The sequence below is a fragment of the Anticarsia gemmatalis genome, chromosome 13 (genome assembly GCF_050436995.1).
Source record: "Anticarsia gemmatalis isolate Benzon Research Colony breed Stoneville strain chromosome 13, ilAntGemm2 primary, whole genome shotgun sequence".
Taxonomy (NCBI): Eukaryota; Metazoa; Arthropoda; class Insecta; order Lepidoptera; family Erebidae; genus Anticarsia; species Anticarsia gemmatalis.
This window is the reverse complement of record NC_134757.1, coordinates 6687070-6700775: the sequence shown is the minus strand read 5'-3', so window position 1 is coordinate 6700775 and position 13706 is coordinate 6687070. Positions and strand designations below refer to the sequence as shown.

Genomic DNA, 13706 nt, shown 5'->3' with positions numbered 1-13706 from the left:
TCTTATATTTTTTGGGTTAAATCAAAAATATCAATAATAATTATACATATTGAATATATTATAAGGAACAGTCCTATAACTGTGGCGACTTTGCAATGTTCCATTTTAAATTGATATTAATTTTACTTAGGTGGGATGCTTAAGCGATGCGACTTTATGTTTTGTATTGAATGTGTTCAGTATTCGTTCAGAAATATATTGTCATTGGTTTGGCACTAATGACATAATAAATAAAGTAATTGTCATTACACTCAGTACTGTCAATTTGTCATTTGTCACAGCGACGGACTTATGGTCAAACCCGGTTTCTATTATTTTCAACCTACCGTGAATTTTCCAAAGAAAAGAGATACAAACTATATTGTCAAACTGGTTAAGACACTGTAAAAATGATAGTAAATAAATAGAAATAAATCGATCGATGGTGTATTTCTTTCGCTGCATAGGTTTTTGTTTGTAATTATTAATGGGTTCTATATCACGCGCTTGCTTTTTAAGATGTTTGCTGGATTCACATCCACCTATTAAACTAATTCATAATGTAGATACTATAATAGGTCGTAGCAAAATCACAAAAATTAAAGATCAATCCTGTTCCCGGCAGCAACGTAAGTACTGCACTGAGTCATACTTTTGTTTGAGTAGTAATAAACTTTATTGACTATGATTTATCATTGTCAAGGTCAGTCTTAGCACCGGACTGAAATTTTTTGATTGATACCAAATTCCACAACACTTTGGCTTTGCTTTTAAAATTAATTACCTAAATTAAGGTATTTTTTAAACAACTCATAAACAGTTACCTGATTCCAAACTAAGCACAGCTTAGCAGAGGAGCGTATTATTAATTTCTGTTAGTACTTTGGGAGTATTCTATTAACCTCATGATCTGCTTTAGTTACTATGATATTTCCTTATCAACTAGCTATTATTATAATATTTATGTATTTGTTTTCCAGTTTCCCTAAAGGCTAATTGTGAAGAATGCTTGGTTGAAGTTAAACAACTAGGTATCAATCCCTCAGGTCTTGATGGCTTTGCATTGACAAGGAATGGTGTTTATAAAGTGGAACATGGATCTCGGATAGAAGTTTTATTGAATAATTATATTCATGTCATAGAATTTGATCCACCACCTGAAGGCAGTAAGGAACAAAAACCAAATAATAAAAGGAAATTAGAAGAAGATTCAGAGTCACCCAAAAAAAGAAAAAGCTTAAAAGTTGACTTAGACATAGAGGCTTCTAAAAATATAAAAGCAGCCATGGAAGATCTATGGGAAGACATTGATAAAGGAGAACTTTATGTATTTACTTCAAAGGGAGTAAAATCGAGTTCTAAGATTGCTGCTTTTGATATGGATGGTACACTTATCAAGACAAAGTCTGGTAAAGTGCACCCAACTGATACACATGACTGGGTTATTGGTTTTCCATCAATTGAAAAGAAATTAAAAGAACATGTAGAAAATGGGTATAAACTAGTGATCTTGAGTAACCAAGCACCTATAGGCAGTGGTAGAGTAAAGATTAATGATTTTAAGAAAAAAATTGAAGCTATAGTTAAGAAATTAGATGTCCCTTTTCAAGTCTTTTTAGCAACAGGTAAAGGAATTTACAGGAAGCCTTCAATTGGCATGTGGAAGACTTTATCAGAACAAAAAAATGGAGCGATAGAAATAGACATGGATCAGAGTTTTTATGTTGGTGATGCTGCAGGCAGACTTGCCAATTGGGCTCCTGCAAAGAAAAAAGATCATTCCATGGCTGACAAATTGATGGCTGAAAATCTTGGTCTTAAGTTTTATACTCCAGAACAATTCTTTTTGGGACACTCAATAGCAAATGTCCCAATGGCTAAACCAGAGTTTCATCCTAAAGACCTGAAAGCTGGAGATTTTGATGATAATTTGATAAGTAAAGAAAAAGAGGTAAGTAGACAAACTCTGTTGCACTCATAACATTCTCCATATTTTGTTTGAATTTATCTTCAATAATTTTATTTTTAGATATTAGTCTTGGTTGGATTCCCTGGTAGTGGTAAATCGTTTCTGGCGAAACTAATTGAAAAGAAATCTGGATATAACTATACTGCTGTATGCAGGGATGTTTTGGGGTCTTGGCAAAAATGTGCTGCAGAAGCAACAAAACTGCTGCAGGTTAGTATTTCAAGTTACACACATTGTCATATAAATGTTAATTGCAATATAGAAGCTCAAGAGGGAACAAATCTATTATTATATAGCTTACGATAATTTGACGACATTTACATGCTTTACAGAGAGGTAAAAGTGTGATAGTAGACAGCACCAATCCTGATAAAGAATCTCGCGCCAGATGGGTCTCCCTCGCCAAAGAAAGTAAAGTACAATGTCGCTGTGCCAGGATGTCTGCAAACATGGCTCATTCAAGACATAACAACAAATTCAGAGAACTCATGAAGATAAACCATCTTTCAGTCAATGATATTGTTTACCATACATACAAGTAAGTGTATAACTTTATTAATTTATATGTTACTGTAAAAGCCCGGACTGTGGTCAATCCTAAGATTTTCCGGTAAAACCTAAGATTTACCAACTCTCAATGGTAAAAGTCCGAATAACTCTTTTATTTCGAACTTTTACCCCTATTCACTTGGTAAATCTTAGGATATACCTCAAGGGCAGGTAAATGTAGCTAATATAAAATAATTTAATAGTTATAAAGAAGGAGTTTTCGGCAAACCGACATGGGTAGGTTAGGTTAGAAGGCTGAAGTGGGAGCGAGCGAAGCGAAGCTCCCACCTCAGCCTTCGTGGTTATTTTTTTTTAAACCACCCAGAAGGAGGAGCCCCGCGAAGCGGGGCTCCGGCGACATCTTCAAACTCTCATTATAACTATGTTACGGCATATAATTATATCCCTAGCAATATCATTATATTACGGCTCAAACACATTATACCTAATATGACTTTATCAACTTTTACCGTGTCATTATGTAAATCCTAAGATTTGCCAATTAAATGGTGGTAAAAGTTCGAAATAAAAGAACGTTCGGACTTTTACCATTGAGAGTTGGTAAATCTTAGGTTTTACTTGAAAATCTTAGGATTTACCACAGTTCGGGCTTTTACAGTAACATATACACTAATCAATTATTAAGTATAAACAACACAAATGGCTACCTTGTGGTGCCTTGTGATATACCCGTAGTTAATGACTACAAGAGTAAAATAAACTATGTTGTTTGTTTCAGAAATAAATTTGTTGAGCCCAGTACTAGTGAAGGCTTCAAGGAAGTCATTAATGTCCATTTCAATCCATTTTTTGAAGATGAAGAGGCTGAGAAACTGTATAGAATGCATTTGTTAGAAAAATAATTGAATCTGTGATAGCTGCTTATGCTTGGGTAAATAAAACAATTGTGATGCAACTCAGCAGTTTTATTGCTTAATCATGATTCCCACTAGTTATTTCATGTAATCTATACAACGTCATATAGGCCGATTTTGTTAATACTAATAATTCTATTTAAATCTGTAAAACGTACATTATAAACTTGAAAAGGCAACGCGATATTTATTGAATTTCAGAAATATATTCTATAAATATTGTTTCTAAGGCTTTTGTTATTATAGGTTTAGGTATATACAATTTTGCAGACGCAGAAATTTTATCAACTCCTTTTACTTACTGTGGTAACTAGTGATTAAATACCAATCCGTTAGTTGCTATGCTATCGTCTACTACAGACACATAAAAGCACATGGATTTATAGGCAGAAGTAAATGTTTTGATTTTTCCCAACAGATTAACTCTTCTATAAAAGGTGATAAAATTACTGCGACATTTACACGTTACGTAGGTTTCAATTTATGATTAACATGAATATTAGTGAAAAAATATGAAGTTATACTTTTCTTACAAATACTTTATGTGATCTAAATTGCATCAGGCAAAGCGTGCCCAACATTGGCAATGGCGAAATGGACGGATGAATTTTAACGACAATTTACAAAATAATTTATTTACAATCTCTCTCTATCATGGTTAATTTTGAAAAATAATATTGCTGAAAGCTAGCGTAATTTTATTGCTATATAGGAGAACAATTACAAAAAGTTTAATGCACCTTTGTTACGATTATAGTAAACATTAAGATCAGATAAAATGTTTTATATCTAAATTACGTAATCACACTAATGGCTAGCTTTCAATACCTACCTACTAGACAACTAGGCACTAGAATAAAATTTATCATAGAACTTGCTTTGTAGCCCCACATTAAGAATGTTAAGTAGCAATAAAAGCATCGAATACTTCAATTTCTAGTAGATAGTTTTCATTTATCAATGAACAGTCTATCGAATCAGCTAGCTAGCTATTTTTGAAGAGCAAATATTACCACCAAGGTACCCATGTAACACACCTACTTTCTAGCAATTAGTTAATTATTTGAATAAGGGAATGAACAGTACATCCACATTGGGCTTGGTTGCTTATGGGGCGATGATAATGATCGCTTCAGCCTGTTGTCATTCTCCGTCGGGATCACCCTCCTCGTCCTCCGCGTCTAATAGATTATCCAGACTCGTATCCGAGTCATCTTCATGTCATCTGCAAATTCATTCGCATACTGATAAATATCTCATACCCTTTTTTAATTGTTAAGTTCATTTCCCTCCATTACCAGTAAGTTTTATGAATTTAATTCATCATCATTAACTATCACTGAAATGAAACGAACTTTTTAACAATCACTGTTCCGTTCCGTCAGTCATTGTCTAGCTCATATAAGAGTAACTCAATTTAGTATGTAGATAAAAGTTCTGGGGGGCTATCACGTATCTCAGTTGACATTTATTTGAAAACCACTATGCCGTACATTGTTTTCTCTCTTAGAATATAGTGATTAACACGTTACGTCGAAGCAGCAATGTACTGAATAGTAACCATCAATTTGACGTACACTAGCTGTCAACTGAGATACGTGATAAGCTCGCTGGGCAATTTTTTTTTGTTTTTAAAATACAATTCTCGCACTAAGAATTGCTCTTGTGTCGCGGGGAAACTACACAAAATACCTACAACCAGACCCGAAACAATTATTTGTGGATCGCACAAATAATTGGTTCGTGTGGGAATTGGACCCACGACCTCCCCGCGCACTGGTAGCGGCGTGGCGACCTTAACCACTGCGCCACGGAGGCAGTCAATAATTAGTTAAAGCTGTATAAGATTTGCTTGGCTCCACTATACCTGGCTATATACACAGTATCAATGTGTGTGAGACGTGCTCCAGTGAGTGGCACGGTGGCAGACACCGGCCTCAGCTTGCGGCGCTCCAATGCACTACGCGCTTGCTGCACGGCCAGGTCGCCGCACCAACGCTCACATCGGGCGTATATAACTACACCTGCAAATAGTTTTTCTATATATATTAGGGTTACTGCAGATATTTGGCTATAACAAATAAGTATAAAAATAACATGATCTCTCATCTGACTGTAGGTACTATTGAAACAAAAAACGTGCGCATTGATTGTGGTACATACTTATTTGTTATAGTTTTTTTTTTGTAAGTTTGAACAGAACTTACCAGCAGCTGCAAATAGCGTAATAGCCGGCCAAGAATCGAGGAGTAACGGAGTAAGGAAGAGTAGAGCTGTCAGCATCGTGAGAGGACCCTGAATACTTTGAGCCTTCCTCATACCAAGGTTATGTGCTGGTTGCCAAGCGCATAAGAATGTAGCCAACAGCCATACTGAAATAAAGAAAGAGAAATACCATTTATGGTCCATAATTTAAATTAATTATTTATCAAGTAGGGTATTAATTGCTAGCAAACTTTACAAAGGAAACATAACTTCTGCATGAAGATTTATTGTGCCGTGGGAGTTCAAACTAACTGTTAAATTAAAGGTATACCTATAGACTTAAAGTATATAAAGGGATAACCAGATCCGAAGTAATTACTGTGAAGATCACAATATTTATTACTTATCCTTCCTTTTCTAAGTAAGTACATAAAGGCGAAACAAACTCATTACGATCACTACCCATGTGTAGTGGTAGATGTAAACAAATTATTCTTACATGGTATTCCAGTAGCGAACATTGGCAGTCTAATGGCTTCGTTGCAGAAAGCAACAGCAATGAGAGCGTCCGCGATGACTTGGAGCACCGCGCCCGCTGCCGACCACCGTGCACCTCGCACGCATGGCGGAGAAGGCGCGCTTGACTCGGGGACTGATGTTACCACCTGTAATAAATATCATTGGTAAGGATAACACAAAGTTAAATTTAGCTTAGTTAAAAAGCTAAACAGTAGTCTGAAGAAACTTTAACAATAAGTCTCAATAAGTAGGTATCGATGATGCGAAGACGACCTAAACTGACTCTAACTTTTGTCTTTGTCGGCATTAGGCACGCAAAAATTACATTCAGCATTTTTCATTATGACCTTCTCATAACATAGGTTTCAGGCTGTTTAAATGATCAATTATCAATTTACATGGTTATATTTATTATTATTTGAACTTACTTGTATTCTATCCCTGTATTCCTTAACAACTGCGTCGATATCAGTGGAATCATCGCCAGACGACAGCTCAGGTTCACTGGCCTCGGCGTCAGAGGCCACGTCTGCGACGTCCACAGTGACAGCCTCTCTCACACCACTGCTGCTACTAGTAGGGTCCACCTCCTCTGTCGGACAGCCGGCGTATTCATCGAGAAGAAGACATTCACGCTCTTCTGTCTCTGAAATATGAAAAAAATTATACAAATATGTTTTACATCAGTAGTGTGTAGAAAGTTCAAATGGTTTGATAATGCAATGTGTCGTTACCTTTTGTTATTACTTTAGATTTGATGCTTTCCAGAGTTTTGGTGTGGCGTATAGCAGATGGAATGAACCAAAGACCTCGTTTTTTACTCGCACACGATTGTTTCCGGACACCATCTCTTCCTAAACGCTTGTACTCAATATCTGTAAAGGCATAGAAGGTAACCAATTATTCTTTGCAATTAATGTTATAAAGAAAGACGGTTTAGTGTCTAAGCTTACCTCCCGCTTCTTTCTGTTCAGGTGTTGGTACACATCGCATGACAATAAAATGAAACGCCTGTATTGATATGCCGAGCAAGTGGCTCGCGTTCATTAGAGTAATCATGTGTGACAAAGGACAGGCAAACGCCAGAATCGCAGCCAAACTTCCTGTGAAATACGTCACCGAATATATTCACTCAAATATGAATCATCGTGATAATAAGATAATTCTAGTTAGTAGTTAAACGCTATTAGGTGTAAACCAGACACCTCTAAATGTATCACGGCTACTAAATGACATCATACCCGATTTATTCAGTCATCATTACCAATTGGCACGATGAACAGTAGGCAAGTCACATTGAAACAGACTTATCCGATTAATAGGTACATGCTTGTATATTTATCTAGATACACACCGGCAGTAAACACAGCCAAGACGGGGCTTCCTGTCGTCGTGCTCTCGTAAGTCATTGACCGAGTAAGGACCTTCCATTCAGGCGATGCAAGCGCCACTAGTACGGTAAAGAGCAAGGGGCAAAGTTCAGTAAGTGCTAGACAGATGCCAGCCACTGTGACAGCTGCGAGTACCGGACAAACCCAACCCGCGGCTCTCGCTTCCAGTAAAGTGGTGACAGGTAAAGCTGCGTCAATGCTGTTCCTGTAATACAAAGACGTGCATTAATGAGGATGTAAACAGATATGTACGATTATCCCACATAGAGATCGTTGGATTATCCATTATGGCGGTTGTTAGGAGATAATAACGGTATGATGTAGTAACAACTTGATTTAGAATATAAACGGAGGAACCAGATAATCTAAAATAATGTAATACAAGTAGCTAAATTGTTAGTGTAATCTTATATTTACCCTTTAAGCATATTTGTGTAAAGGAAACATAGTCCTGATAGGACAATTGTTGGTAGACCAATCATGAGAAAGAGATTTTTCTTTAAAGTTCCATTTTCTTTAGGTAGGACCACATTGAATGCGTAAGAAATGGGTGCACCTGCAGCAAACACCTATAAAACAAATAAATAATAAGTTAGAAAAAACCCTATTACAGCAGTTTTGTTAGTGAGATACGATTTAGAAATAGCTCTCTTACCTCATATACAGTGATTGGAATTGGCATATTGATATTGGCAATATCAAAGTTAATAAGGCCGAATATGGCAAAAAACTGGCTAAATATGTACAGCAGGATTAGCAACATGAATGTAAACATCATGCTCTCCTGAAATAAAAATAAGGAATAAAATTACTATGGGGTCTATGACTTAATACATGGTACTTAGAAAAGGATAAAACGAGATCTCTAAGCTACGAATTAGTTTTAGTTACGAAAGTAAGTATTTAAATAGCAATCAATACGGTGATCTAATCTTCACTTAAATGTCTATACTTAGATTGGAAGTTACATAACATGATCAAATTGCAATTAACAGTCTGAGTTACCAAACAAATATTGTTTGTTTTCACCTCGAGTCCACACATAAACATGGCGCAAACGACCATCACGACGGTCACTCCTAGCACGTCGGGCCACGGCTCACCCAGAGCTCTGGTTTCGTAACCAAACAACCACCTCCTGGTCCGGCCACCGGTCACATGATCCGCCGTTGCGCTCAGAATTCTGGCACAGATTGCAACAGCCACCAAATGAGAGAGGAAAGTCATCCACATCGCCATGAAATCGGCAAACGAGCGCAAGTTCCTTTCTCTTCGACCTCTTGATGTTTTTGGCGGTGGTAGTATTTCTGCCAGCTTCTTTAAGTCTTTGCAGGTAAATGCTGCAAAAATATTGAGTGAAATGATATCTCATGTTCAAAATAATATTAAAAGAATAATGGACATCTTTTTGTTGGCCTTACTGGCTACTGTGATGAAAGTGGCCAGTAGCATAACAGCGGGCACCGCGCAGTAGCTGGAGTTAGCGGCGGCGAGCGGCGCCAGAAGCAGCGCTCCGAGGGTCCAGCGCGCTCCGCACGCTTCGCCCCCGCTGAACGCGCTCAGAGCACCACTCATCCTGCCGGCCTCACCTCTTTCACTTGACATTTTCCAACCTCTGTAATCAGATAATGTGTAATAATGAAGATTACATGGCATTGCATCACGAAAAAATTGTAGCAATCTCCCTAACAGCATTGTGAAAATTATATGTTATCAAGATATAATTTTCTTTATATCTTCGTTACATAAAAATGCTGTTATCTAATATTAATAACAAGAGTTCAATTACTTATTTAGAATTTTTTGAAATATCCTATCCATATATTTTCCTCAACAAAAGTATCTTTATTCGAAATAAATAAAACATCATGCACCTACGTCCTACTGTCTATACCTTATCGTTTTACATTTTAATAAGATTTTCCAATCGTCTTTCATTCTTATGAATACACAAAACACATCATACGTATTTTCTAAATTCTATAAATTTCAACTGAAATGTTTTAATGTTACATAAAGAGAATTTACTGAAAATTGGATTATAGAACCACTTACCATAATCGCAGTGATGAATTAAAAGCACTTTTATCAACAATCCACTTCTACACGTTAGATAACTACATTTTCACCACAATCTGTACGAAAATAATATCTTACAATCACCGTTTGCAGCTATTTTACACGGGAAATATAAAATTTTCGGGTATTTTTGGTGGATTTACAGAGACGGCCGGTAAATAAGGTCGTGTTTTCATGTTTATGCGACAAAGTGAGCGGTGTAGAGCTATCGCTGGCTCTTTGTTGTCTCACTCGCGATCGATACGGGATATCGGTTGGGGTGACCATCGCTGTGGAAAACGTTTCGGACTACACTCGCTCCCCTTCAGCAACAAAATGTGTAGTCTTTATTCGTGAAAGTCTGTCAACTAAGACTCAAAGACTAAATACGCTGCCTATATAAAATTATGTATGAATGTAAAGTCACTTGAATACGAATTATTTGATAACTTATATATTTTGCTGTCAATTCGCAACGTGTAGTAAGTAGGTACCTAAACCTATCTACAGCATTTTTTTGAAAGAAAATAATAATGACGCTTTTGATTTATTTTGTGTTCGTAGATAGAGCCAGTTCGAACTTAGACACAAACCGGGGTTGGAGTTTTGACACTACGCGTTATAAAACTTAGTTTTGTCTTCGCTTCTCTATATTATAAGCTACGGATCTTTAACATTTCTTTATAGCCTTAGATATACAATTTTGTTGGCTAGATTTATTATATTGTACTCGTCAGTCAGACAGACAGGCTCCAAAAAACTATGAATGCGACATCCTAAAATTTATATTCATTTATTTTTCTAGAAAGGAGCCAAAACTATAAAACTGTAGACGATGAGTCAGACATTCTATGAGTTGATCAGTTTGTTGAGGAATTCAGCAACTGTTTTCCATCTTTATGGTCATGGCATAAATGGTTAATGCCTACTAATTTGTAAGGTTTCGCTCTAAACGGTCTACTTGACGCGGAAAACCTTGCTGACTATTAGTACTCGCTTCCCTGAGTTTTGTTATCGTTTCAATCTCAAATTAAATGTTAAGGCGTTATACTTTTTTTGAATATGCATCCCTGATAGTCAAGTGTTTTTGATCCTGATATTCAAGTAGGTAGGTACATTAAGAGTCATCTATACTAATATTATATCTATACTAATATTATAAAGCTGAAGAGTTTGTTTGTTTGAACGCGCTAATCTCAGGAACTACTGGTCCGATTTGAAAAATTATTTCAGTGTTAGATAGTCCATTTATCGAGGAAGGTTATAGGCTATATATATCATCACGCTGCGACCAATAGGAGCAGAGTAACAGTAAAAAAATGTTACGAAAACGGGAAAAAAATTGACCCATTCTCTCTAATGTGACGCAAGCGAAGTTGCGCGGGTCAGCTAGTAAAATATAATGTTGTCAAGAAAACCGGATGAGGTGATCCAATGTCGCTGTTAGGTCTGTAAAAAATCTGCACCACCTTTTTTACCAATCGAAACGAAGTATTTTGATTAAGACATATGATGACGAGGGCCCAAAAGTCATCACTAGGCCTATTCCAGATACAGTAAGATAAATCTCAAACGCCACGTCACATTAAACAGGAATTCACTAATGCGAAGGTTAATCCAATTATGATGTGAGTCAATGTTCTTTATTACTTCACGGAAGAATTTACGCACGACTCAGTCGCAACTTCGCGAGTGATCGAGTTTCAGGCAAACAATTTAATTGTACCGTTCTCGTAGATGGGATGAAATATTGCGCAGTTTTAATTAATGGAAAGTTCCAACTGTGCAGTTCATTAAATTGTTTGTTTTGTTTTTGTAAATGATATTGTGGATAGTCTAACTCTAATTGGATAGATCCTAATTTGCGTTTTAGTAAAGAGTTTTATTAAATTTCATGATAAACTATACGATAAATACAATTGCCTCGATCATAATATCATTTAAGTTAATAAACTTTAAAACCTTTCTGATTAAGCAACAAAAATGCAGCAAATCCGTCTTTGAAACTCTGAAGAGAATCTTAAAGACACAAAGATCTTGTAATAATAACAAGCAAGACAGGCAGCATGCTCTAAGATAAATATTTTCTGTACATTGCTGACGGCGCGATGAGGACAACAAAAGCTTTAACTCTCATACCTTATCTCACCAAGAATAGACCATTGTTCTCTACACAGTGCACCGCTTTGAACAAACAATATCATTAATATTAAAATCATTTTATTGAATGTTACAACTGATTGCACTTTTTTTCTTTAGTTTATAACTAACTGATCAAATGTAATTTGCTAAAAAAATACAATATGGTGCCTTGTTTTTTTTTTGATGCTCAAGTGTGCCTGGTATCTAATATCACGTAGGCAGTTCATACGAATCAGTCGTGAATCGCAGAAATTTAATTTAAACCAAAGTCCATATCTATCTATCTACTTATAATAAATCTGTAGAGAGGTCGATTCTGTACATTGAATATATTTAAAGAACAACCAATGGGGGATGTTTAGTAACGGATACCGAATCTGCAATTTATAATTTTCTTTTCTGTCTGTCTGTCTGTCTGTCCTCCGTCTGTATGTTACGCTGTCACGTAAAAACTACCGAATATAATGTACTGAAATTGGTATATGCATAGAATAAGTAGTGGAGCAACTTATAGGATACTTTTTATCTGATTAACATTTAGGATATTTATAATATTTCAAAAAAATCGCAGTTTTTGAAATAAAAGGCACTTAGAAATATGAAGTACTTATAATAAATTTAAAGTAAAACGATTATAGCGTTTGTGGTCGAAGTAGTAGTACGTCAACTAGCGAATACTGTTAATTCCAATGTGTTATCCTTAAAAAAAATTGCAACAAACTTACTTTTATTTGAGCGGCACACTACAATAACTAGATAAACCAAAACGATAAAACCGCAGTAGCCAAATTTATTCACTGCGGTGTGTTTTCAAGGAATAAAAATATATTTTCCTCTTAAATGCCTATATTTGATACTCCTTTCGCGTAAACATAGGACGGGTTTGGTTTGTGTTACGTATTAGCAACAATGTTTGTTGGCAAAAATCTATAAGTTATAAATAATATGTAAATCTGTAGAGAGGTCAATTTTGTACTTTGAAAATATAAAAAAAACCAATGGGGGATGTTTAGTAACGGATACTGATACCGAATCTGCAATTTATATTTTTTTCTGTCTGTCTGTCGTCCGTATGTATGTGACGGCATCACGTAAAACTACCTGATAGAATGCAATGAAATTTGGTAATGGAATAAGTAGTGGAGCAACATATAGGATTCTTTTTATCTTATAAAAATTCTTGTTGCAATTCATTTTACAACATTCACCAAACTTATTTGTATGCATATAATTAATGTAAGCTTTAAATTATGAATCTTGCTTCAGACTGAATGTAGGAGAGCTTAATTTAATAAATGTAATTTCCCACGAGTACACGTTTATACATGCAATGTTCATACACTGGTTTAAAACAACCTTTTGGCGATGTCTAAATTAGGTATTTTAATGAAACTTTCCTCCTTTTACTAAATCTGGATCTAGACAATCCTGCGAACCCGTTTTATTTAACCACCTGTTAGACGTTCAAACCTGTAAATTTTACAATTTTGTTAACAACGCAAGTTATTTTTAGAGCTAAACAAAGTTCCTCTTTTAGCTATTTGTAAACGTCACCCGTTGAACAAATTGCGAGCATTAGAGATAATAAATCGTAGCTCATAATAATACTAGGAGAGGTGCGTTCTTCAGACATACAACTCTACATTTATTAGACGGGTGGTTTTCAGCAGGCCTTAAGCAGCTTCGGTTATTGATGACGGAGGACAGTGACTTTAATGTCTGCTATTTGTCATGCAATCATAAAAACATAATATATTATTAAACGTATTATTTCCTCTCCATAGTTTGACAAAGGTCAAGAAGCTTTAGGCTTAATGGAGAATGTTACCTAATTTTGATTTTTAGCACTCCATATTCTCGTTTAAAAATAAAAAATACTGGTGAAAGAATTACTTCGATACGTCAATTAGTTTTCGATTTATAAGTAAAACAAGTTGTAACCGCACGACGCTAGCTCTCGGTGACGGTGTGACGTCACTCTACACTTGCTCAGTGTGGCTCACACAGTCCGCTTGAGGT

At 35.9% G+C, this 13706-nt stretch overlaps 2 protein-coding genes across 2 annotated transcripts; one reads left to right on the top strand and one right to left on the bottom strand.

Moving 5' to 3' along the window:
• The first annotated feature begins 256 nt into the window (after window positions 1-256).
• Window positions 257-3413, top strand: PNKP (Polynucleotide kinase 3'-phosphatase). The gene is made up of 5 exons (XM_076121762.1): window positions 257-608; window positions 960-1930; window positions 2009-2158; window positions 2281-2486; window positions 3237-3413. The coding sequence occupies exons 1-5, from the start codon at window positions 467-469 to the stop codon at window positions 3358-3360; spliced, it is 1593 nt and encodes a 530-aa protein (XP_075977877.1). The 5' UTR covers window positions 257-466; the 3' UTR covers window positions 3361-3413.
• tadr (torn and diminished rhabdomeres) lies at window positions 3409-9802 on the bottom strand. Its single transcript, XM_076121761.1, has 13 exons — window positions 9543-9802; window positions 8909-9102; window positions 8517-8827; window positions 8143-8271; window positions 7905-8056; window positions 7451-7692; window positions 7050-7199; window positions 6831-6971; window positions 6525-6742; window positions 6077-6242; window positions 5580-5744; window positions 5240-5396; window positions 3409-4597 (listed from the first exon to the last, which is right to left on the bottom strand). The coding sequence occupies exons 2-13, from the start codon at window positions 9090-9092 to the stop codon at window positions 4594-4596; spliced, it is 2019 nt and encodes a 672-aa protein (XP_075977876.1). The 5' UTR covers window positions 9093-9102; window positions 9543-9802; the 3' UTR covers window positions 3409-4593.
• Between the last annotated feature and the right edge of the window lie 3904 nt (window positions 9803-13706).